Raw genomic sequence first — 26,851 nt, 5'->3', positions numbered from 1 at the left:
GACCACATTCTTCACGATAGGTTCAAATGTTTATAATAAATGAAACTTCAAAACCCATAAACTTTAGTATGAAAAATAATGAGAAAGTCAGACATTTTCTAAAATTTGGTCCTCACAAGTATAACCAAACCTGCAAACTCTGGTTTGTGGTGGGAATTTGAGTTTTATTGTCTTTACACTCAGCTAAAGATATTTTCACATATCACATCAAAACCCTACTCCTAAACCTAACCCCCACAAAAACCTTTCTGAATCTTTCAATTTTTTCACTTAATTAAGCAAATTTTCTTATAGGGATTGTTGATTTCTTCCAGTAATGTAGGTGATTTCAGGTTAACTCCAATTATTGGATGAATTAGTGATGTAACTGTCATAGTACAGTGATTTTCAGGTTTTTGACTCTTTTCTACTTACTATTGCATGTGTAGTAAATGTGGTATAGAGTATGAGTGGAATTACTGGCATTTTGGGATTTTCAATGATTCATTGATCCTTAAATATTACACTGAAGCATATTCGTTGTCATTGATATACCGTGACAGATTAATGGATAGTAGTATAGTACAGGTAAATCTCTTTAACTAGAGTGTTAGTGTTCATGGGTCAAAAGTTAAACTCTATCAACAGGATCTTTGACATGCTGTACCAGATTCAATTATTTTGGTTATCAATGCACTGAAAATGTTAGTTAGAGAGTACATTTAGCTGAGTGTAGTACTTAAGTACATCTTTTTACGTAACTTAATTTCTTCTATTCTTTTTCAAATATGGTTACAGCGTACTGCTGAATATGCTGACAAGCATTTATGGTAAACTAAAATATACTGTAATGTAATATCTACTTAAATTTGTGAGTGTTAGTGTAAGTGTGTTAAGAAACATTGTCCTGAAAACACATAACTGGCCTTTTATTTAATTCATATTATCTGTAATAAGTTTTTTTTTATATATATATATATATATGTATTAAAATATGAAGAACACTACAAAAATACATTCAATACGACCAAGCACACTTCTCTATAAGGGCTTTTTTCAGCTTTATTTTTTGTTAAAGTAAAATTCATTCCCTTACTTAAATTATCCAAAAATGTGTATTGTTTGTGCTCTAAAGTTGTTTAAAATATCCCTATACCAGCAGAATTAATTAATTTATGCATCATTCATAAAATGGCCTGACTTCCATTGTACAGTAAGTGCATTATTGTGCGTGTTTTTGCTTGTTTTTACAAAGTGATGGACACAATTATATTTATGTGGTAATCGGCAACATTTCAGAAGTGCTGTTGATAGAGCATAACCAGAAGACAATGGGTTCATTTAATGATTCCCAGATGTATATCTTTTTTTAAATGATGTTCAGGCAAAGTGTTCAAAGCAAGCAGACCACACACATTTGAATACGGTACAGCCCAGAACATTGTATCTTTGTATTTGTTTCCTTTAGGTTATTTATTCTGCTAATGTCATTTTTAACAGAACTTTTAAATTTCGGTGAACTGGGACAGATACATGTCCAAGCCACAGTTTTTGCTCCAGATTGGTGTCCAAGGCGAATTGGGCACCCTTTATTTCTGTCTGTGCCTCTTTTTTACTTTTTTAAATGGCAGAACCACTTCCTGTAATATTTGCTGGGTCATAGTGTACACACAGCATGAGCTGATTTCCTGATTTCCTGCCCAGTATTTATGGGATTGGTGTCAGTCCGTCTATACTCAGCTCCAGCATAAACTACATATACATCAGTGGTTTTCAACTGGTTTGGCCATGGGACCCACATTTTCCCATGGTCATTAAGCCACGACCCACTTTGATATATATGATATATTATTATATATATTTGTTTTAAAAAAACAAGCAAATTTATTTCACAAAAATTGTTTACACACACACAAGTACCATCCTACTTAACACATATAGGCCTATTGTAAGATTACATTTACAAGTGTAACTGTCGTAAGTAATGTAAGAATGTTAAAATAAATTCTATTGCTAATTATCAATAATAAATAATCAATTTAAGCCTTTTGCAAATAGGTCTATTCCCACTTGTCTTCTGTGAACAAAGGCTCGCCGCCTTTTATCCCGTCCTTCGGATGAGAAGTAAAACCGAGGTCCTGACTCTCTGTGGTCTTTAAAAATGCCATGGCATTTCTCGTAAAGAGTAGGGGTGTAACCCCGGTGTCCTGGCCACATTCCACCCATTGGCCCCTACCAATCAGGGCCTCCTAAGAATCCCCATCCATTGAATTTGCTCTATCACTCTCTCTCCTCTCCACTATAGCTGGTGTGTGGTGAGCGCACTAGCGCCGTTGTACTGTGGCTGCCGTCGCATCATCCAAGTGGATGCTGCACACTGGTGGTGGTTGAGGAGACATTCCCTGATATGATTGTAAAGCACTTTAGGTGTACAGTAGTACATATGAAAGTGCTATATAAAATGTATCAGTCATTCATCTGATTTGCCGTCTCAATCATTTTGACATTGACGAGTGCTGTTAGACCGCTGAGGCACACCAGCCTAAAAATTTAACTTTTAAAACTTTTTGTCATCAAACAGAGCGGGATTGCAACACAGAAAGTTGACATCAAGAATATCAAATATTAGGAGGGACAATTTGTCCATTTCTAATTATTAGGGGGGAACTAGTTTTTTCTAATACAATAATGTTGGCAAGTTGGTATGTACCGCAGTAATATTTTTTTTTACAAAATAACACGATGTTAAAATAAAGTGGCATTTTAGGGATACGGAAACAACATTCACCATTGTGAATACACAATACTAAACTGGAAACATTGAAACTGCTCCTGATGAATAGAATTAAAGGGTTAGTTCACCCAAAAATGTAATTTCTGTTAGTAATTACTCACTCTAATGTCGTTTCAAACCCGTAAGACCTGCGTTCATCTTCAGAACACAAATGAAATATTCTTGATGGAATCCGAGAGCTTTCTGATTTTCTTTCTTTCGTTGAGGGTCAGAAAGCTCTTGAAATTCATCAAAAATATCTTAATTTGTGTTCCGAAGATGAACGCAGGTCTTACGGGTTTGAAACGACATGAGGGTGAGTAATTACTGACAGAAATTACATTTTTGGGTGAACTAACCCTTTAATTCTATTCATCAGGAGCAGTTTACATATTTCATTAACAGGCACTCTTTACTTAAACTGCGTCTGACAGAAGAGTCGACAGCTTTCATGCGAGTCTTTCAAAATAAAAGTCTCGTAGAAAAAAATTATGTTTCTTTGACTACAAATTCTGCGACCCACTCAGACCAGTCTTGCGACCCACCGGTTGAGATACACTACTGCATCCATAGGAAAGACTTGACATGAACAACTTGATATATAAATGTGAGTGGTGCTTATCAGTGTAAAATGCCACCAGGGAATTGCTGTGTGGTTGCTAAGGTGTTGGTGGTAAATGATAGGGCACTGCTCGGCATTCTGGGTGGAGGAGACCAGAGTATTGACTGGAAAAATATTAGGAGAGCCAAAGGTCAGTTAAAACTGTCTCTGTTCATCATGGTCCAGCTTCAGAATGACGAACATGTCTGGAAAGCATAAACATAAAAGTCTGAAACCAGATACGAACTGTTACATGTCTGTGAAATTAGGAAAACATAGATGCTGAGTGAGGTGGAGAGAAAAAGAACATTCTGTACAGCAGAAAGTGTCCAGATGAGAAGAATGTTTCACAGCAGATGGTCATTTTATTGCCTGTAATTCCAATGTATTGGCGTTCATAAACCAAAAAACATTTGTTATCCCACGGAGACTGTGTTTTGTCATTTGAAAGGCTATAGAGTCCAATTCCTCAAGAGCTCAACTAAAGTTGAGAACCTCTCTTGCTTCTGTGGACAGACAGAACTAGTAAAAAAAAAAAGTAAAGAAAAGTAAAAGTAAGAAAAGTAAAATAACTAAGTGTTTTTTTGGACAGGCTGTTGAAGGATTGCAGTTTACGAAGAGACATTATAAGGAAAGTTCATCCAGAAATGAGTATTCTGTCATCATTACCTGACTTTCTTGCTTCTGTGGAACACAAAATAATACATCTTGGTGACCATTGATTTCCATTGTGTGTACGGAAAAAACCCCAAACAACACTCAAAATATCTTAATTTATGTTACATAGAAGAAAGTAAGTTAAAGTGAGAGTGTAAAAAGTAAGAAAGTGAGTAAACTACAGTTTTTTTTATTTTTGGCTGAACTATTTCTTTAAGATCAGAAGGAATGGTCTAATCCTGAAGACATGAGTGTTGGTTGATGCCAATAATATTTGTAGAGGATTGCATTCATTTATTTCAGAACAGCATTCCCCATCAATTATTTCTTTTTAAAAATGTTGTGGCACAGCCCCAAAGAAAGGAGATGTTTAAGTGATGGAACTGTTGATTTCGGGCCTCCGATACTCCAACGCAGCTTTCAAAGCATTATTGTATCACACACTGTACCGAGGCTTGTATCGAATTGACAATACCACGTGATTGATGACTTTGAAGCTTCGAACGTTATACAGTATTTGGAAGGACAGGACAGCTGGTTTGAAAAAAATTGGCGCTTAACGACCTCATCTGATGCATAAAAAGGGAAATGATTATCGAGGAGGCATTATTTAAATGATATAACACAACACTTCCCTATAACATAATTTATATATTTTTTTAAAACAGAAAATATTTTCTCAATTACAGTTATGATCACATACTTGTATATTTTATATTAAGTCAAGTCATCTTCATTTATATAGCTGTTTCAAAGCAGCTTTACAGTGATAATGGGAAATTAAAGTAACAGAGATTGTTTTGGCTTTACAGCAGCACTAGAATAAAGTTAGATCATTAGGTATTAACTTGGGGGCCGCTAACACGGCACCGTTTTAACAAAAAAAACCTAACGCCTGCTCACCCGCACAACAACAGTGTCTGGGGGCTCGAGAACGCAAACCATGAAATAGGTTCCAAGGTGCAAGTGTTGAAATAGACGTGAAGGACTATAATGTGTTAAGAGCTCACTCAAGTACTGGGGAGCTAAACCATTTAGTTCTTTGTAAGTAATCAGCAATATTTTAAAATGTGTACGATGTTTAATAGGGAGCCAATGCAGAGTTGACAGAACCGGGCTAATATGGTCATACTTCGTGGTTCTGGTAAGAACTCGAGCTGCTGCATTTTGGACCAGCTGTAGTTTGTTTATGAAGCGCGCAGGGCAACCACTCATAATAGCATTACAATAATTTAGCCTTGATGTCATAAACGCATTAACTAATTGTTCCGCATTTGTCATTGAGAGCATATGACATAATTCAGATATATTTTTAAGATGGAAAAATGCGGTTTTACAGATACTAGAAACGTGACTTTCAAATGAAAGATTGGTATCAAAGAGCACAACCAGGTTCCTAACCGACGACGAAGACTTGACAGAGCAGCCATCAAGTGTTAGACAGTACTCTAGGTTATTACTGAAGGTAGATCAATATTATTGTGTTGATCCACAATCATGTATATATATATAAAATATAAAAATATCTATAGTATTATTGATCAATATGTGAATCTGTTGACCAGGCTACACATGACAATGAGTTGTGGTCTCATTGGCTCACTGCTCTGCTGTGATTTGTTAGATATGGTGGAGAAAACAAGTGTGACCACCACATGTCACTAATGCGCATTGTGTTAAAAGCTTCAAGCTTCAACCTTTTTTTTAGCAGAATTTGATGAAAGCCTCAAATGTTTCAGAAAGCCTCGGTTTCCCGTCACTAGGTTTAAGTTGCCATCAAACACAACCAGAAGAGAGGCGGGAGCAGGGTTTTACCAAAAACATGGATGGCCAAAAGGAATCTAAACTGGAACTTAGGTTCTTCCCGGTCTGGGGTATCCGTGACAGCTGCTTGCACACTAGGCCACCTTTAAGGGGAAGACATAACAAAAGAAAGGCAAAGTTGGTAAAGCAGGTGTTAGAAGTTTAACCATGTCGTCGAGTTGTGCTCCAACCTGGATGAATCAAAGTTCCCAGATTTATAGTGACCTCCATTGGGACAATATTGGCTACAATTGTGAGTGGTTCCATGTTTGGAGGGTGAACAGGTGGAAGTACTCATAATTTATGACTTTTCCTAGTTGGGACCTACTTTTTTGTTCCTAGGCTCCTTTCTCCAACATTGGATTGCCACAATGTATTGACTTTTTTTTTTGTCCACAGACAATTATTTTTGTGAAACTATATTGATCTGGGCCAGTTGCCATACCGGTAGTTTTTTTATTTTTTCTGGTGCTCCAAAATCAGAATTAGACGGTATGTTGGAGCAGTGTTTCCCAACCCTGCTCCTGGAGGCACACCAACAGTGCACATTTTGGATGTCTCCCTTATCTGACCCATATATTTCTGGTCTTGGAGTCTTTACTAACGAGGTGATGAGTTGATTGAGGTCTGATTGATTAGGAAGAGTTGGAAAATGTGTAGCCTACTGTTGGTGTGCGTCCAGGAACAGGTTTGGGAAACACTGTGTCGGACGGTAATTCTCTCTCATAGGGACGTAAGATATTTTCAACATTTACAGGGGCTAGTCAGTGATTGTATTATCTTCCGAATCCAGAATCCCCGGCCGAAGTACCTGCTGTTTTTTGACAAACACTAAGGTTGTGTGGTAATTTAATTGCAGTCTTAATCCACATCTCTGAGTTTGCAATAGGAATCAATTCAAAATTCGTTTAAATCACTTTTGACCACTGCGTAACACTGTTGCGCTTCACGTAATTTGCATGCATTTTAAAGATATACACTTTAAAAAAGAGAAAAAGAAAAAAGAAACAAATGGGCTGTTACAGTAATACAATTTTAAAATGTATTATATACAATTACATTAAAATATGAAGCAAGCAGCTAAATATAAAGAAAGAGGCTGCATTAACTTATTTCTGCTAATTTCCATATTTTTTTAAATGTCATACATCATTTCGAGATATAAATGGTTTGAAAAAAACATTTCAAGCGTGTCTAGCTTCCAATTTTTAAAGAGGTGATTTAAATAATCACATAATATAATAGGACATTATTTTGATTAAATTAAATATTAATGTATCCGTATTATTCCAAGCATATGACATTTTACTTACAGCAGACAATCATGCAACTGACCACGAGAGCAGCGCGTTCGTAGGTCCACATGAGAAACAATTACAGTCCGAATGGGGCTTTAGACTGTATGTCACACAAGAGTTGGTGACGGCGTGATACTGGAGGTAAACATTGAGGATGATCACATCATATAGATTCTATATGATGTGATCATCCTCATTGTTGATCTCCAGTAATTATTTACCAATAGAAATTAAAAATGAAGACATTTCTTGATGTAATACTATAACCGATATATTATAGGAGTTTGAATGGGTTAGTTACTTCTGGTGTTCCACTATAGGCTATAACACGGTTGAGCAAATCCAGGCTGGGAATGGTTTGTGATAGTACCATGCTTAAGTGGAAACGTAACTGGAATAATTTTTTCATAGTGTGCAGAACCGCCCATTCAGTGGTACAGGCAATATTTTGATGCTGTACCTTAGTTTTATGCAAATTCATGATTGAATAATGTCTTGTGTGAAAAGAGTAACTGCTTAAGGATTGGGCTTTTGCTGTCTGGTCAGATTTAAGATGACATAACTGTCTGTGTCTTCCCTGACAACATTCTCAGAGCACTTCATTTCTGTCTCTCTGTATAAGGAACCATATTTTCATATAGAACCATGTTATATAGAATAACAATATTATCAGAAACGCATCATAATCTGTGTATTAATTTTTACCCCCAAATAACTATACTTACACATATTTGAAAAAGTAGATGTCAAGGGCAAACATTTTTGCTCATTGAATTCCAACCAGGGGATATTATTTTCAGGCATGATGTTCAAAAAGGTAATATTAGCTACATAATAAGATAATGGTATACATTATTTGACGAGAACATAGATGGTGTGAGGTCTAAAAAAGCTAATGTGCCGCAGCTGCAACATTTATTGTGTTTCTGAGTTTTGTTTACATGCGCTACTTGTTGAAGTAACTTGAAGACTTCAGAATTTGGCTTTATAAGTTTCCTGGCACCAATAAACAATGATTTCACCTTTAAATGAGTACAACTCACTATAATATATTCTTTTATAGGTGCTGATAAAATGTGATATATTAGATAATCACCAATTAAACTTTGTTTGGCATATGCTGAACTTTGTTTTGGAGCCGTATAATCACATAATCAAAAACAAATGATGCATAAGTAACTCTAAATGAAAAATATCACTCTACTCTAAGGAAATTTGATCCCAGGCTTTTAAATAAAACAAGCCTAATGTTGTGATAATTACAAAGCTCTTCGGAAACATTGCATGTCTTATTCAGTATTTCAGGCCGTCATAGAACAAAACCATGAAATTTCCACAAGGAAATGCAGTTTCTTCAGGCGTTAGTGGCTGTTTATACGTTTTCTGCGACCATCTGAAGCAGTTCTTTGAGGCAGTTTGCTTTGTTGGTGGCCAACCAACATCTTAAACCTACTGTAGTTGATTTTATGGCAGAAATTAAATGTCCGCTTTCCCAGCCCAACTCAACAATGGTACAAAAAGAGTGCTGTCCATATTCTTGTAGCTCGATTGCCAGAGCATAGTGATGGTAACTTAAAGGGCATTAAATCAAATTTTGAATTGGGTTTGGTTCAAGTACAAAAGTCAGTCAAAAGTCAAAAAAACGAATTGTTGAGATGGGAAAAACTGGAAAATCTGTGGCATCATTTCCACTTCTCCCTATACGACCATGATGTAACCCTTTATAAAGTTTAGGAGACAGCAGTGTCAGTGAAAAGCTTTGCTTGAGAAATATGATACATCTGATGTGTGAAGACAACTAAAAGTAAAATATCCTTAAAATATATTTATTTTGTATCATTTTTAATCAAGCAGTAAATTTGTCAAGTTGTGCTTTAAAATATAAATTATTTAGTAAAGTGCAAGTTAGTCATAGCAAGACATTTCATGTTAAATTGTAATAAATGTAATTTCCACCGCATAATGGTGCGTTCACATCGGACGCGAATAGCGCGTCAGGCGCGAGTGATTTCAATTTTAAGTCAATGCAAAGACTTAAACGCGTCTTTGCATTGACATTGAAATCACTCGCGCCTGACGCGCTATTCGCGTCCGATGTGAACGCACCATAATGCTATTAAACAGTAGGCTATACATTGTAGGGGAAATAACAGTTAAAGACCCAAGGACCAGATATTATGAGTAAAGACCAGGAGTCAGAAGTGCAGTCAATTGAATAATTTTTTACTGAAGAATAATTAGCAGTTTGATCAACAGAAGTCAGCTTCAACACTCAGGAAGGAGTTTGTAGGCCTCTCTGCGTACATTCACATTTTCACACCAATTATAATCTCCCAAAATCATGAAGATACGTCATTACTTCAGGTTGAATGATTCTGATTGGCTAAGAAATAGATAAACTTAGAAAATGTCCACACATGGACTGATAGGCAGAAGCATCTCTTCATGGATGATCCGGCTGACACCCGGACCCGGAGTTAGGTAAGAAGTGACCCTCCTGGGATAACCGGAATCTTTCCCCCAAAAAAATATTGATAACATGTTATTTCTCTCAGTGAGAGGTTCAGACAATATTCATCATTATTCTCTAGTATTTGAATAAAGAAAAGTAAAGTAAATTAAAAAATGTTGGGCGGGACTTGTTTTTGCCCATCTGGAATTGATTGATCCGTTGGATGGTTGCAGTTTGCTATTGATGTCATGTGATTGAGAGGTTGTCCCGTCCTCGCGCTGGTAAACACATCAGAGAAGAGATGATGTTATTTTGATTAAAGATTAGGAAGGCACATGAATTAAAAATAAAATAATGATGTGCAGAGATAAACACTGTGATATTTCATTTAAAAAAAAAGAATTGTCCATTTTGAATTCATGTTGACTTCAAATGAGACTTCTCTTTTTTTCTCTTTTGACATGTACGTAGTCTCTACAGTTTTTAATCATACAACTCTCATTTAAAGCCAAAATGATTTCGGTGCCACTAGCATCGCCAAATGGAATTACCAAAATAACTATTTTCTAACCGGTTTCCTGAAAATTCCCCCATCTACCATTGTTCAGACAAACATATAGTCCTGCTCCATGGGGGGCGGAGCTTAGTGAAGAGTCAATTAAAAGCAATACAGTCATATTGAAAGATTATTATTTGACAAGAAATGTGTATTTATGTGTCTTGTTTAATTGAAATATATCTTCCTCGTTCCCAACTTTTAACTGTGATTCACATCTGGTATATTTCATTTAACTGAACAAGCGGAAACCTTGTCCTTTGATGTTCCTTCCTGTTAATGCTCTCTGGTCCTCTATTGACCCTCATATACAGCATGTCCATTTACTGTCTCGGTTCACGTTCTCTCTTCCTGCCTCTCCTTTTCTCTTGATGTGCATCTGCCTCTCTGTTGGTGGGTTCAGCTTCCCTTGGCAGTCTGTCTCTCATCGGCTGAGAAAAGATCTATCCCTGTGGATATCATATTGCATATTCAAATAAACTATGAAACTATGACATTTGGTTTAGTCACTGCAGTCAGTTATATGTAATTTATGGCTAGTTTCAAAGCCAGACGAGTTTTTATTGTGGCCCCAGGAATCACATAAAAATTTAGGCTTTGGACAAGACAAATACTGTGTGTATGTTCACATATATGAATGTGTATTTAAGGAAAGGTATTTTCAACATTAAAGTTCATGTCAAAGGAAGCTGTCACGGTGTGGTGTAGGTAGAAGAAAGGCGAACAGGCAAAGAGCTCCAATACAAACGTTTACTTAAATTAATCTCACACAGGTACGGGTTGAAGGTACACTCACACTACATTCAATGAATCATAGATGAGAATGGACAAAGACTGAGGGAGAACACAGGGTATAAATACATGGGCAAACAAAGGGAGATGACTGAATAACAAGGAACATGTGAATGAAACTAATCAACAGACTGGGGGAAACTAGCTCACAGGACTAAACCAAAATGAAACACAGGAGGGGGAACACAGAACATACATTATATAATATTAGGCCTGTCGTGATTATTTTAGATGACTGATCATTGCACATTTAAAATTTCAAAACTATGGCCTGTGGTGGCAATTTTATGATATCCATTGATCTTTAGTAAAATATGGATGATTCAAAGAATGTCACGTGTGTCTCTCACTTGTAGTGAGAGAAGATTCTGTTTATGTACTTGGGGAGGCAGAAGGGAGAGACACTCCAGAGAACAGACGAACAAGGACCTCTGACCTAGATGTCAGAAGGCCATTTGGTGCAGGGCGGCTTAGTGGGCCAACTAGTGACGTAAACTAGATATGGTTCCTGTGTCTATGGAAAACTACTGGGAGGATGGCTCTGGGGGGGAAGAAGACCTTGGAAGAGCTAGGATAAAAAGGTGGTTCAGTCTGTCCGAGGGTGTGTCACTCTTCTGCACAGGGTAACAACTGTGTATTAGACTGCTCCTATTCTTGCAAGAATAAATACTTCTTTTTTATAATTTGACTCTGAGTGTCTCTTACGCAGTGATGTTTGTTTAATGAATTTTTGCCACAACAGCGCTCTTCCAGCTCCATTTGAATGTGGCATTTAATTGAAGCACAAATATTATTAATGATATTAATATTAATAGTAATATTAATAAATGTACTTTGTGAATGTAGTCCAAGACTAGAGTGTTTAAAAGACAACAGTGATGTATAAATCAATGAAATATTACTGAATAAATGTGTATTAGGCTTCTTTGTATTACATTAACATTGTGATTAGTATAAATGTATAGCAATTTTTATTACAGGCTAATATATTCTTTGCACTTTGAGGGCCATATACAGCGTAGTGATTTAGAGCGTGAACTTATATATTATTATTTATTATTATTTTCAACTAATAACAATAAAAAATCTAGGAATGGTTTATATAATAGTATTTATTATTATTTTCAACTAATAAAACATTCCAAGAATATTCTTTTTTAGATATTGTCATGTATTTAGGGGGAAATGTGCCAAAAATAAATAATAATGACAGCATTTATTTTGGTTGTCAATCCAAATGTATATTTGTATCTATAATCTACTTTTCTTTTTCTGTCCAGCTGATTGCAGCCATCGTGTTCCTGAGTTTCGGTATCATTTCCAGCTTCTTGTGTCTTTTGGTTGATGGCGTTTTCATCCTACTCAACATTGTGAGTACATTAACCATTCACAATTTTGCATAAAAAACACCTGGCAACTGCCTAGCTGCCATTCACTATTTAGCAATCTTGTGTCTGCACAATCATAAAATGTTCAGTGCAGAAGCCAGTTGCATGAACATAGCCAATATGATAAGACTGTGTCTTGAAAACTAGTGTGACTATCTAGGTGTTGATTATACATTTAATCAGTCTTAGGCTACTTTTTGGATTCAATTTAGACTTTTATGTAACTGACTTTTTAAAGTTACAACCAGTCTTGAAGAAAAAAAAAGATAAATAACTTATAAGACTAGTCTAAATAGTTTATGCAACCAGTCACAGATTTCAGTGTCAAAATACATTCAAGGACTTCATTTGGAGGGATGAGGAAGTCACTGAATACTGGCGCTCTTTAGTACTTGTGTAAAAATGTAGAGGACAGATCATCTGTCTTAGCAGCATGGATGCGGCACATAAAGAGAAGAACGATGGGATTGAAGGGATAATGTGTGGAGAGAAGAAAATCCCACTGTGAAAAAAGTTAGTTTAAACAGTTTCAAAGGAAGAAGACAAACTGTAGACATTTCTTACACTCTGTCAACAGGATATGCGTCCAATGAGGGCAGGAAGATGCCAGTTCTACACCAGTGGAAATAGTTACATCTATGAGAACTACTACGCTACAGTGAGTCAAATCCTAGGTTTACTTTCAGTTCTGTAAAATATCCCTTGTGAAAAAGAAGTGTGGTTCATTTTATTGAATGTGCACTTGTAGTATTCTGCAAATCTTTAAAAAATAAAAATAAAAGGCCATATGTATTTAAAGAGAGTACACTTTCATGACTAAGTAAAGTTAACTCTTTACCCGACATTGACGGAACTTTCCGGCTATCCATGTTTTCACTGTTATACGGTAGGGGGAGATATTACTCAACTTCTAAAATAGTACAGAATCTCTGGATCAAAACATAGGCAAAGAAAAAGCAGAAACAAGTTATAGAAGCATATGCACAAATAAAGTAACGCAATCATCAAACATTAAACAGCAAATAAATCACAACTGTAATGTTACGGAATGAGATGTCGACCCAGGACGAGCTATAGGACTGTGAAGATTTGGGGGTGTTGATGGAAGCGATCTACTCAATCTATGAATTTTGATCATAGTTCTGAATGCAATCCCGACATAGTCTTTGACAAAATGCTTTTTTCTCCGCTTTTTGTTCAAAATTTTGCTTTTTTTATTAAACTTACCCACATTCAAGTGTTGAATATAACATTTTGTTTCTATACTCATTTGTTTTGTAGGTTCCCTGTCAAGGACTAACAGAGTCCTGTGATATGAAAGTTCGCAGTGGAACATGTTACTGTTGTGATTTGTATGATTGTGCCAAGTAAGTAATGTGCATATTTGTGAAGACACACTTTAAAGAAACACTTATCAATAATGATGAGTATAATAATAAATAATAATAATAAAGTTGTTATCTGTCCACCCCATAGCATAAAAGAGCTAAGGCAAATATAACTATTGCTATTATTTGTCATGAATTGCGTGGAAGCAAAGGCGGTAGTCAGATCAAAATGCAGCAGTAGACTTTAAGCAGTAGACAGATCAAGATACTCGTGGACCAGACATACATTCAATAACTGACAAGGAACAAAAGAGCACACAGGATTTAAATACACAGAGGGAATCAGGGAACGAGACACAGCTGGGGCAAATGAGAACAACGAGCGGAACCATACAAACTAACAGGACAACACACCGAAACAAGGGACCTAATAATTAACATGACTAGGGATACAATTAACAAGGCAGAGAAACAAGATACAAACTGAATACAAAAACAAAGGACAGTGAAACCACAAACCAGAAACATGACACAATAAACAACACCGTTACATTATTCATATTTCGAGGGTTTAAATTCCTAAGTAAGGAAGCACATAACTCATTTCTCACCATACATAGCATGAACCACTTAACACTTTCTTCAGAACATGTAGTTGCAGTAAATTAGTTATTAATGTGAAATAGCACATAATCATGTAATACCATGACAATGATTTGCATGCTTGCTTTCTTTTCCAGTGGAGGATATCTGAACAATTATTATGAGTTTGTTGGTGTGCAGAGCTGTCAGGAGGTCTTTTCTCTGTATATTCTCCTCTGGATCCTAACTGCCCTCAACCTTCTGGCCTTCGTGTTTGGAATCCTGACCACTGCTGTACTGGGCAGTTTCAAAGACATGGTGAGTCTCTGAGTAAATTGGAGAGAGAGAGAGAGAGAAACAAAGAAAAGGAGTACTCTGCAGTAACATTGTGCACCGTTTAGAATCAGAATTTAAACTTCAATTTAATTTTAGTCCATTTCGTAAAATATGATTTTTGCCCATTCATGATCTGTCCAATTTAAGGGGGTGGTCACATTTACCGTTGTTCTGCTCATTTTCATGGGAATTTCGCATGAAGGGTGAAAGTCCTTCACACAGATTTGTCCATGGATTCAAGTTGTACAGTAGTGTACAATAGACAATGGCCCTTTTTGGGCCATGAAATGTAATCTGACTTTTAAACTGATACTTTAGAGATATATACTTTCGGTAACACTTTAGTGTGGTCTCTATTTCTCTAATTCAGGGTCTAATTACTTAGTTGCTTATAGCATGCATATTACTAGAATATTGGCTGTTTATTAGTACTTATAAAGCACATATTAATGCCTTATTCTGCATGGCCATGTTCTACATCCCTTAATCCGGCCCAATACCTAAACTTAACAACTACCATACTAACTATTAATAAGCCGTAATTAGAGGAGTTTATTAAGGGAAAAGTCATTGGTAATAGTTAGTTAATAGTGAGAAATGGAGAAACCCTAAACTAAAATCCAAAAAGATCTCCAATGATTTAGTAAGCTGTTTTACACCTATACAAATCTCTGCTAGGTGTGGGCGATATTGAATTTGATTTTCAGTTATGATTTTGGCTTCCAGTGATCTAAAAGCCTAAACTTAATGCCCAAATCAATCTTGTGTACTTGATGGACACATGTACACGCCAGCCATTGTAAGTCCACAAGACCACAAGTGCACATGAAGTGTGCCATTTGGGAATTTGGGACAGAGCCTAATTAATAGTGCGAATAAGAACCCAGTTCAGTAGACACACACTGTCCGTAACACGGACAAGCAAAGTATGCTTTGTGCTTCGTGTGTCTGCAATCTAAAATAGCTCAAATTGTCATGTTGTCCAAAAAAACACACAAAAAACAAGGTAATATCAAGTAATAATGTGTACTCTTTAGACAAAGCGAGAGAAGAGGATCAAAAGGGAATCGTCTGTAAGAAGACAACCAATCTTTTTTTACAGGTTTTTAATTGTTTCATCCTTTTCTGTAATCCTTATATAATGCTGCTTTCACATCACACGCCAGCATCCTGCATATTTGGCATGTGTTTAATTGAACGTGACATTCTCAAATTAGAAAGAAAGAGAAAGTTTGTGTGATCTCTTGGGAATCTGTGGTGACATTCTTTTGTTTGTGCTTTTGTTTATTGATAAAGCAGAAAACAGCTGCAGATATTCCACTTTGCTTTTAGTAATCCTCCAGTGTTGAAGGATTGGAAATTCAACATATTTATGAATTGTCCTCTTTCCTGTAGCAAATTCTATCTTGGCCTAAGTGCAGATGTTTGGCTGACCAAAACGGATTCTCCTCAAGGATGTTTGTGTATTTTTCTTTGTCCTTGATGCAAACAAGCTTTCTAGTTTCTCCTGCAAATAGAAACGCAGAACATAATGCTGCTTTTATCATGTTTGACTGATGATGTTACTTGAGTGGAGGGCTTTATTTGATTTGTGCTAAGCATCGTGCTTGGCTAAGAGACCAAAAAGTGTGTAAGTGTATGTGTGTATGTGTGTGTGTGTGTGTGCGCGCGTGCACGTGTGTGTGTGTGTGCTTGTTAATTGCAAACTATTAAAAAGGTCATATGAAATGTTAGCCTGGCTAACGTCAGACCTCGTCTCATTGAGAAGTGGTCTGGGAACCACATGTTAATTTTCTCGTATTTGAGGCGTGGTTTACGAATGCCCAGAGCCGTTTATTGGGCGCTACGAATGTCTATCAAATGCGCCTGTACGTAGCTCATAGCCTATCGTTTCAATTATACCAGATGACATACGTAGAGCGACAGAAATTCGACGAGAAAGAAGACGATGGGTCATAGATTTATGTGTACACGATGGTGTTCAGCGACTATTTCCGTTTGTGCAAGACAAACATGAGGGTAAATCTGCAGTGCACATGTTGATATAAACAAACTGCTTCGGTGTGTCGCATAGACGTCTTCATCGTCTTGCTGCTCCCTCCCCGTTCTGTGATTGGTCCCCTCGTTGAGGCGAAAATCTGGTCCATGGAATCCAGGCTGCCTAGCAGCGTGAATAAAATCGCGCTGCGCGCAAGGCAGCATGGAGAAACCCAGGCTAAATACATTTTTATAATTCAGCCATCACTGATTTGTTTCCTTTTTCAATATTGCTGTGGCAAGATTTTGCATTTACACTGCAGAACTTAATACGCAGATCTATTTTGACAAATTAGATTTTTAGATTAGATTTAGATTTAGATTTTCTGTCCCTTCCTTTGCTATGGTTATCACTGTCAGTCAAAAATGTTGGTCCAGTTCGTTCATTCGGAACACGCTGCAATGCCATCAAACACAGACAAAAATTCAGTACTGCATATTAGAGAAGTTTGAGGTATGATGACATAAATATAAATAAATATAAATTACCATACTTTTATTTAATGTGTATGTAATTTAAGGGAATTTACATAAATATGAAAATATTATTTAGTTCAAATAAATTTTCAAGTGATAAACTGTGTGCTAGATGTCTGTTGCAATATTTAATATGAACATGTATGCAATTTGTTTATATTAGATGTGTACTTCATCTGATAAAATTCCCTTACAGGAATTGAGAACCACTGGAATACTGAAACTAAAGCTATTTTGTATGCATGGGAAATAATTTAGAACTTTTACTGAACTTCCTGGGTAAAATAACAATTGGTGTAATCCTTCCTTTATACTGACATCCAGTCAACAGACACTTCCACCCTGGTAATAACTACAAAGATCCCAATCATATCTAAATCAGTACTTGAAATGACAGATGAATTGAAACACTGTTTAGGAATCTAATCTCATCAGAATAGTGAGCAGATGCTCTTCTGGAAACACTTATGCAAAAGAATGAAAAACAGTTACCTACATTGGTCCATTTTTTCACAAAGGTCAAAAGAGTGCTGCTTTAAAGACTTCAAGTGGGACAATATTGGACCGCAAATCTCATAAAACACTGCACATCTGTTGGACCGCTGGAAGGTCTTTTTAAAAATCTGTCAGCAGAGCACAATGAAGAGAAACTTCTGGGCTTATTTTTCATATAAATTATCCTCCTGGTAAATCTTTAAAGTGTTGAAGAGAAATGTTTGTAAACGTTTAAATGGTTTCTGCTTATTCAGCTAAATATCTCTGACACTGTGTCAGTATGTATTCATACCCTCAACTCAGTATTTATCACAGTCAGAAGAGGAGACAGCTGATTCAAAGATACAATTTCTTTACTGTAATGTGCCAACACAAGTATGAATCAGGTAAGCCAACAGTGTCAGAGAAAGTCACTGAGTCATCACTTATCTGGTAATTTCACGTTTCTTTGTATAGATGAATGAATATTGTCAGTACAAGGAAGATGATGATGATGATCGCAAGGGGTATGTATCCACAAGGCAGGTAAGCGGTCAGGTATGTCCATACACCCAGTAGGCGGACAGGATGAGCCAGGGTAGAATCCCCAGCAGACGTTCCAGGATGCAGGGTGGAGCTGAAGACTCCCAGGGCAGAGCAGGAGACCACCACATGCAAGCTGGATGGCTGACTTGAGAATGTCTGGAGGATTAGCTGGCTTGAGAACGTCTGGATAGAGGGCTAGCTTGGAAATATTTGGAGGGCAGGCTGACTAGCTGAAGTCCGGAAGGCTGGCTGACTATGATCGGCCTCCATGGCCGTAATGAAGGAACTATGATCAGCCTCCATGGACGTGATGAGGGATCTTTGATCAGCCCTGTGGCCATGACGAGGGATCTTAGATCATCCTCAATTACTTTGATTGAAAACTTTTTATAGAACATAATTTATCTGGTCTGATCTGATTCATTGATATTCATAACCATTATAGAACTTCATTGATCTGGTTCCTGGCTGAGCTATGGGGCTTGAGTGGGCTCTGGAACAAGCTCATGGGCTGGAGAGGACTCTGGAGTGGGCTCAGGGGCTGGAGAGGACTCTGGAGTGGGCTCAGGGGCTGGAGAGGACTCTGGAGTGGGCTCATGGGCTGGTAAGGACTCTGGAGTGAGCTCATGGGCTGGAGAGGACTCTAGAGTGGACTCAGGGGCTGGAGAGGACTCTGGAGTGGGCTCATGGGCTGGTAAGGACTCTGGAGTGAGCTCATGGGCTGGAGAGGACTCTGGGGTGGGTTCAGGGGCTGGAGAGGACTCTGGGAGGGCTCATGGGCTGGAGAGGACTCTAGAGTGGCCTCAGGGGCTGGAGAGGACTCAGGAGCAAGCTCATGGGCTGGAGGGGACTCTGGAGTGGGCTCAGGGGCTGGAGAGAACTCTGCAGTGGGCTCATGGGCTGTAGGGGACTCTGGAGTGGGCTCAGGGGCTGGAGAGGACTCTGGGGTGGGCTCATGGGCTGGAAAGGACTCTGGAGTGAGCTCATGGGCTGGAGAGAACTCTGCAGTGGGCTCATGGGCTGTAGGGGACTCTGGAGTGGGCTCAGGGGCTGGAGAGGACTCTGGGGTGGGCTCATGGGCTGGAGAGGACTCTGGAGCGAGTTCATGGGCTGGAGCAGGCTCTTTAGCAAGTTCATGGGCTGGAGCAGGCTCTGGAGAGGTTTCAGGGGTTGGAGCCAACACTGGACTGTGCTCAGGGGCTGGAGCCAACACTGAGATTTCTTTCTCTGGAACAGACTCTGGAATCTCTTTTTCTGGAACAGACCTTTGGAATCTCTTTCTCTGGAATGGATTATGGAATTTCTTTTTCTCGAACTGACTCTGAACTGATGAGTGGAGTGCTTCTTTAGAGACGCCCTGACATAAATGAGGGGAGGATCCGCTCTTTTGAGCACAGCCTTCTTTGCCTGGGAAAGGGCTGGATATGTTGCTTTCCTGGATTGGGGAATAGTAAGATACTCTGGCGTGGCGGCCATGATGGCTGGAGGCTGGCCTGGTAGCCATGCTGGTTGAAGAAAACTGGTGGATCTTTGACAAGAACAGACTTAAGGTTGACTCAGGACGACTGTATGTATTGAACCACACCACCACTGTACGAGGTCAAAATTGTGTGTCACACATCCATTTTTTGTTGACAGAAATTGTCATCTGGTCCATCTTTGAAGCAGTTAATAAGGATACAATCTATCTTTCAGAGTCAGAAGAGGACACAGCTGATTCAAAGATACCAGTTCTTTATTGTAATGTGCAAACACAAAGAATGAATCAGGTAACCCAACAGTATAAGAAAAAGTCACGGAGTTAGCTGATAATTTCAAGTTTCTTTGTCCTTTGCGGGTATGGAATGGAGATTTTCAGTGCATGGAAGACGATTATTATGATCACAAGGGGTACATTTCCACAAGGCAGTTAAGCAGTCAGGTAAGTCCATACACTCGGTAGAGAGTGACGAGACCAGACTCTAGCTGTGTCCCTTCAGGGGCTCCATCCTCCGAAGACTGTATTTGAAGGCCGATTGTGTCACAGTGGCGCGACATAGGTTTTCCCAATTTGAAGGATCCTTCTAATGCAACCTACCCTTAGTGTTGCCAAGTCCGAGGTTTTCCTGTGGAATTGGGCTACTTTTAAGTTGTTGCAGCTCACACTCAATCACCACCCGCACCTGCTATCAATCATCCTCATCAGCAGCACCACATCACAGCAGTTGTGTCCTAATTCAGGGGCTGCATCCTTTGAAGGCCGCATCCTTAGAAGTGCGTGGCCTTCGGAGGACGCACCAAGACTCGTTTAGTTTTGCGGTGACTGGAAATCGTGATAGTATTTAGTTGAAGCACCTTTACAGCCTCAAGTCATTTGGGGTATGATTCAACAAGCTTTGTACATTTTTCTGCCATTCTTCTCTGCAGATCCTCTGGACTAGGTTTTCATTAAGGATAGGTCTGTATTTTTCTGGTTTGAGTTTTCCTTCTCTGACGAGTCCCCCAGTCCCTGGTGCTGAAAAACACCCCCACAGCATGATGCTGCCGCCACCACATTTTACTTTTGGGATGGTATTGTGCAGGTGATGAGCGGTGCCTAGTTTCCTTCACACATGACGCTTGGAACAGAGGTTCATCAGACCAGAGATTCTTGTTTCTCAAAGTCGGAGAGTCCTTTAGGTGCTTTTTTGCATATTCCAAGAGGGTTTTCATGTGTCTTTACTGAGGAAAGGCTTGAGTCTGGCCACTCTGCCATAAAGCCCAGATCGGTGGAGTGTTGCAGTGATGTTTGTCCTCCCATAAGTTTCTCCCATCTCCATATATGATCATGGAGCTCAACCAGAGTGACCATCGGTCACCACTCTTACGAAGGCCCTTTTCCATTGATTGCTCAGTTTGGCCAGAAGGCCAACGCTAGGAAAAGTCCTGGTTGTTCCAAACTTCTTCAAAGAAGGATTATGTAGGCTTTATGCTACTGTGAACTTTCAATGCAGCAGATCTTTTTGTAGTCTTCCCCTGATATGTGTCTAGACACAATCCTGTCCCTGAGCTCTGCACCCTGTTCCTATGACCTCATGGCTTGGTTTATGCTCTGAAATGTATTTTCAGCTGCTAGACCTTTTATTGACAGGTGTGTGCCATTTCAAATCATGTCCATTCAATTGAATTTGACACAGGTTAACTCCAGTCGAAGTGTAGAAACATCTTAAAGATGGTACACTGAAATTGTGAATTATTTTAAAAGGGTCATGAACTGGCTTTTTAAAAAATGTTATATTGTTGTCTGAGGTCAACTTATGACGTTTGCTTGGTTTTTACATTAAAAAACATAAAAATTAATAAGTATAGAATATTTTCTACCCTGGTTTTGAGCCTAGCTCCTGAAACGTTTTTATGGACGTGCCGCATTGAAGACTTGGAAGTAAACGCCCACTGCTATGATTTGATAACAGTTTTGCATATTATTATGAGTTTCATGTAATGCGCGAATCGGTGGGCGGGGCTAAATAGGCGGTGTTGAAGTAGGCGTCAATCTTCTTCTGCGGAGGCGGTGTTTGATACCCTTTGACGTCATAGATCCCCAATTTTAAAAACCTGTCGTTCGCTGTGCCTGATGTCAATAAAAGCTTTTATTGGACTAACAAGGAAGTTTTCAGTTCTGAAACGTATAGGATATTCTTATAGTATGATGACCTTTTATATGTCAAAAGCTCAAGGAAAATTTTATTTCTCAGTTCATCACCCTTTTAAACATGTCTCACAATGTGTAATTGTGTTCAGTGTATTTGATCGTTTGTGTTTGTATTGGATTGAAAAAAATTTAACACAGTGTTTAATTTAGTCTTAAACGTTTGAGGTTTGCGATATTGAATTGGTGGTTTTGGCTTTGTGTTAATAGTTTTGAATAATGTGGTAATCCTTTCAAGAAATGTGTCTCAGCAATTGGGGGAAACTGTGCCAATTCAGACGGCTGCTGAATGAAAGTTCCCCAAGACGGGCATTCGGTTATACAGTCATGGCAAGAATGATTGGCACCCTTGGTAAATATAATCAAAGATGGCTGTACAATTAAATCTGCATTGTTTATCCTTTAGATTTTTCATTTTAAAAAATGGAAAAAATCTAAACTTTCACTGAAGTAAAAGAAATTAAAGTGGGGGGAAATCACATTTTTAGGCTTTCTGACCCCAAGACTCAACTAATCTCTGCATTTCTCCAGCTGTGATCCTTGGAGAGTCTTTGGCCACTCAAACTTTACTCCTCATCGTGCATTAGGACGATATAGACACAGGTCCTCTTCCTGGCAGATTTGTAACATCTTTAGTTTTTTGGAACTTCTTAATTTTTGCCGCGATTGTGGAAATGGAATGGAAATGGAAATGCACATCAGAACTATATTCTTTGGTTTTACTCATTGTGATGGATGATTAAGAGAATTTGGCCTTTGTGTTTTCTCATATTTATACTAGTCATGGCTAAACAATTTCATGTTCCTGGTTACCCTGTTGTGTTAAAAATGTTAATATGAATGGGAATATACTTCAGAGATATTGTACTTATAAATTGGAGCCAATAATTGTGGCCAACATGTTTTGGAGAAAAACATTTCATAGTGTGATTTTCTCCCCACTTTCAATTATTTTACCTCAATGAAAAGTTATTTAAAAAAAATTGAATGAAAGATCAAAAGGATAAACAATGCAGTTTTTTTTATGCTGATCTCTTTAGTTTAATACTTTTAATGACTTTATTACTTTTAAATACCTTTTTAAGACGTTTCAAAACTTAAGACCTGCATAATCACTTATAAACACTTCAATTATTTTCTTCCTCAGTATTTACACACTTAATGCTTAAAACAAATATCTGCCAATGAGGTAAGCAAAATAAACTTATTTTCCCTTTAAATTAAGTTTATTTTTCTGACCCCACTTTTTTCATCTTAAACCCAAACTCGCTTAATTTTTTCAGAAAACAAGACTTAAAATCTTAAGTAATTTTGCTTCTCAAGAATGTTAAGATACTTTTAACGGAAACCAAGACAAAAATACTGAGTAGGAAAATAATAAATCAAATTAAAACATGATTTTATTGGCTCCTATACACATAATCTCCCTGCTCAACAGAAATATACAAATAAACAATGGGCCCTTTACATAATTCTGGGATTGGAATGCAGAAGTAAACTATACTTTCTGGGGCAATTAAGAAACTGTTTGGATAAATATTCTATTGAGATTGCATACGGCAACCAGAGATGATGCTTACACTTTTTTTCTTCTCGCCAGAGGAGTGGGGTGGTCGGTCTTGATGTGTCCCAGTGGAGAGGTTCATCTTTATTCTCCTTTGATGGGGCCAACTGTTCATCCCCCACTGCACCCCTGCTAATGGACCCTAACACACACACAGGACACCAGCTCTACCCGGTCAGTTCATCACGCTCACAGTCACACACTCACACACACACAGATTCCGCTCATGGTCTTCAGTTTAATCTGCAGACTTTTTGTGCACCGTAAAAATGAGTGTGAGACTCCCTATCAAATCCCCTGGTGATGCGATGCATACTCACAGAATGATCCCAGTCCAAAATCCCACAGCATTCCCTTATAAAACTGTGCCTAAGTACACTGATCCTTGGGCTTGTCCTGATCACACCCCTGCCCTGCCGAGAACACCAGCCAGAAGTCCAACCAATCCCAGATCATGGATCTCCCAGCACCCTCACCCCTGTTGAGTGATCTGGAGTTGCTCTTGGAAGCATCACCGCAAAAAGTTCCTCTGGCCAACTTAAACACACATTGCTAAGCATAAGATGTTAGGTATGTTCATCATGAACACAACAAATAAGGTAATAAAATAATATAATATGGCTTACTGAGTTAAAACAGAAAATGGTCACTGCATATATAAACAAACAGCCATTGGACCGTGTGATCCATGTTTATGCCATTACGACATGATTGTTCATCATTCATGAACAAGCCATATGAACATTATACAACACTCTTATAAATAAAGGTTCTTTATTGCCATCTATAGTTCACTGAAGTTAATATTATGCCCTCTTAAAAAGTCTTAATTTTGTATTTGGTGTCTACTAGAATAGGTTTTCATGCTTGAACGTTAAAAAAACACATTATTTTTCACATATTTTACATGTATGCAGCACCTCTCTTCCAAGTCTGTCAGTAACGCTCTGTTGAGTTCCGCTCTCTATGAAGCACCTCTTTCAGAAAAGCGCAATGTGCCCTGATTGGTCAGCTTTGTTTGTTGTGATTGGTCAACCGCTTCGATCTTGTTATGGAAATGTTACCATAACCTCGAGTTTCAACACACTACAAATGCAACTTTTTTTTGCGTATGCCTTGGGCGGGAATTGTTTAAATGAGGAATACTGTGAGGTGTTTGTTCCCAGAAGAAAACTGAAGACTACAATGGCGGTGTTTCAGGGAGTTCAGAAACAGTGACACTGATATAGAGAATAACTCTCTTTGGAGTGACTTTGTGCTTTGTCATCAACAGTCAGCAACATTACACACTAAAGACCCTAATAGGACCCCATTAACATTGAAATCTCTCCACTGCACAAAAGGTTATTAATAATGGAAAAAAGTACTTTAGATTATTAAATTCTTCTTCAAGCTAAGACAAAATGGTTGTTTTAAGAACTGTTCACATTGGGAAACTATTGGAATTTTTTCTTTTTAAATGTGAATGAGCAGCCCACCAAGACAACATCTCATTTTGCCCTAAAATTCAAGACAATTCCAGAATCTCCAATCCAGAATCTGGACTAATTGTCAATATATTTTTGTATTCAGTACTGATACTGATACTGAAATTTAAAATAGATAATGAACCATTTAACCCAATGTTTCTATTCTGGGCTCACTGAAATACTTTGCTGATGCAAACTGTTCTCTGCACACTTCGCTTCATTGAATCTTTTGGAGCTGTATACTGAAATTTAAAAGCTGAAAAGATGATTAGTAATGTATTTTCTCCATATTTCTTCCAGAGGGCGTCACTTTATGTTTCTCCAGCAGTCCCTGCAGCAGCAGGATCTAGTGTATCTCCAGGAGGATCATCAGATACATCCCATGTACAGCCCAACCCTCCCCCCTTCGCTCCCCTCTTCAACCTGCTACCCTACAAGACCTCCAGCTTCTCAGCTTAGAACATCTGGATCCAGACCAAAGACATTTACACTGCACTCCCTTTAAACACAACATGAAATCAAAATGGACTGTTTGCTTTCTGAATAAATGTCCCTGGTCTTATTGTGCAAGATTCATCATGCATGTTATTCTCAAGAAAAACTGGTTGTTTTCATTAAAATGTCTTTTTACTTTCTTTACCTCTGTAACCACTTTTTTTTTTCTTCTGCTGCAAGCCTGTGCAGATGAGAATAATAATATGAACTAATTGTATTTATCTACTTTTCATGATCAAACCCTGAAGGATATTCAGTTATATGTTTTCCACATTATAGACATTTACTGGAGAAATGCATTACTAATTCCGTTTCATGTTGTCTTTAAGGTGATATTAAGATGCAGAATTAGAGTCTAGTTCTGACTATGGCTGCAGAATATACAATAAATATATCACATTATAACAGGGCTAATTTAAAGAAAAATGTACACAAAGGACTAACTACAATCAGTTGTAGACTATGACTCAGTTTGAACTAACTTCACCACTGACTAACTTTAGTTAGCTCATCAATATGTTTTATTCTCCCATACTTCAAAATCACAGTCATTTATTTCATCCGCTTAATAACTTGAGGGATAGAAACAGACCTTCAAAATTCTAATTTAGATGTTTGTACATGATGTTTCTTTTTATAAAAGTGAATTGATGTTTCCATGTAATGTTTTATGTCTTTTATACTTTAATTTTGTGCTCAAGTCAGGGCATTTCCCCCATGTTTAAGAAGAAGTTCATATTTTATACCGAAGGTTATTTAGCCTACTTGGCAGTAAAATAATAAAAAAATGTTTTGCTTATGCTTACATGATTTTTTTCTAAATCATTTTTTTCAGGAGCAATATGACAGGAACAGCAGGTCAAATAAAATTCTGTCATTTACGGATCTCTCCAAACCTTAAAGGAACACTCCGACTTTTTGGGACTTTAGCCTATTCAACTGATCCCCCAGAGTTAGATAAGTCCATACATACCTTTTTCATCTCAGTGCGTGCTATAAGTCTGTTTGACGCACCCACCGCTAGCCTAGCTTAGCACAAAGACTGGATGTAAATGGTTGCAGCTAGCATACTAATCCAAATAAGTGACAAAATAACGCAAACATTTTCCTATTTACATGTTGTGATTTGTATAGTCACAGAGTGTACAAAAAACAAAGTCACATGAGACACAGACATATTTTAACCGTATAAATACTGGGAACTATATTCTCTGAAGGCGGAAGCACTGCTACTTGGGCGCAGCACCTGAGACGCGCTCTGAAAGAACTCTCTGCTCCTCACCACGGCGCGTCTCAGGTGCTGCGGTTATCACTCCGCCCAAGTAGCAGTGCTTGGCCTTCTGAGAATATAGTTCCCAGTATTTATACGGTTAAAATATGTCTGTGTCTCATGTGACTTTGTTTTTTGTAAACTCTGTGACTATACAAATCACAACATGTTAGGAAAATGTTTGTGTTATTTTGTCACTTATTTGGATTAGTATGCTAGCTGCAACCATTTACATCCAGCCTTTGTGCTAAGCTAGGCTAGCGGTGGGTGCGTCAAACAGACTTATAGCACGCACGGAGATGAAAAA

The 26,851-nt window shown here is 38.0% G+C and overlaps 1 protein-coding gene across 5 annotated transcripts in view; it reads left to right on the top strand.

Annotated features, from left to right (window-relative positions):
• Positions 1-26,081, top strand: part of LOC307002624 (transmembrane protein 255B) — a 31,640-nt gene extending 5,559 nt beyond the window's left edge. For 3 of the 5 annotated variants that reach the window (XM_079620429.1, XM_079620428.1, XM_079620427.1), the window contains exons 4-9: positions 12,192-12,281; positions 12,877-12,957; positions 13,581-13,666; positions 14,368-14,527; positions 23,347-23,484; positions 25,080-26,078. In XM_079620429.1, the coding sequence (XP_079476555.1) occupies positions 12,192-12,281; positions 12,877-12,957; positions 13,581-13,666; positions 14,368-14,527; positions 23,347-23,484; positions 25,080-25,238 (714 nt within the window). In that variant the 3' untranslated portion in view covers positions 25,239-26,078. Of the gene's footprint in view, positions 1-12,191; positions 12,282-12,876; positions 12,958-13,580; positions 13,667-14,367; positions 14,528-23,346; positions 23,485-25,079 lie in introns of all 5 variants that reach the window. The other 2 variants (XM_079620426.1, XM_079620430.1) reach the window with 2 other exon arrangements.
• The last annotated feature ends 770 nt before the right edge of the window (positions 26,082-26,851 follow it).

This window comes from Phoxinus phoxinus, assembly GCF_949152265.1.
Source record: "Phoxinus phoxinus genome assembly, chromosome: 8".
Lineage (NCBI taxonomy): Eukaryota > Metazoa > Chordata > Actinopteri > Cypriniformes > Leuciscidae > Phoxinus > Phoxinus phoxinus.
The sequence above is the reverse complement of the archived record's forward strand: the minus strand, read 5'-3'. Positions and strand labels throughout refer to the sequence as shown.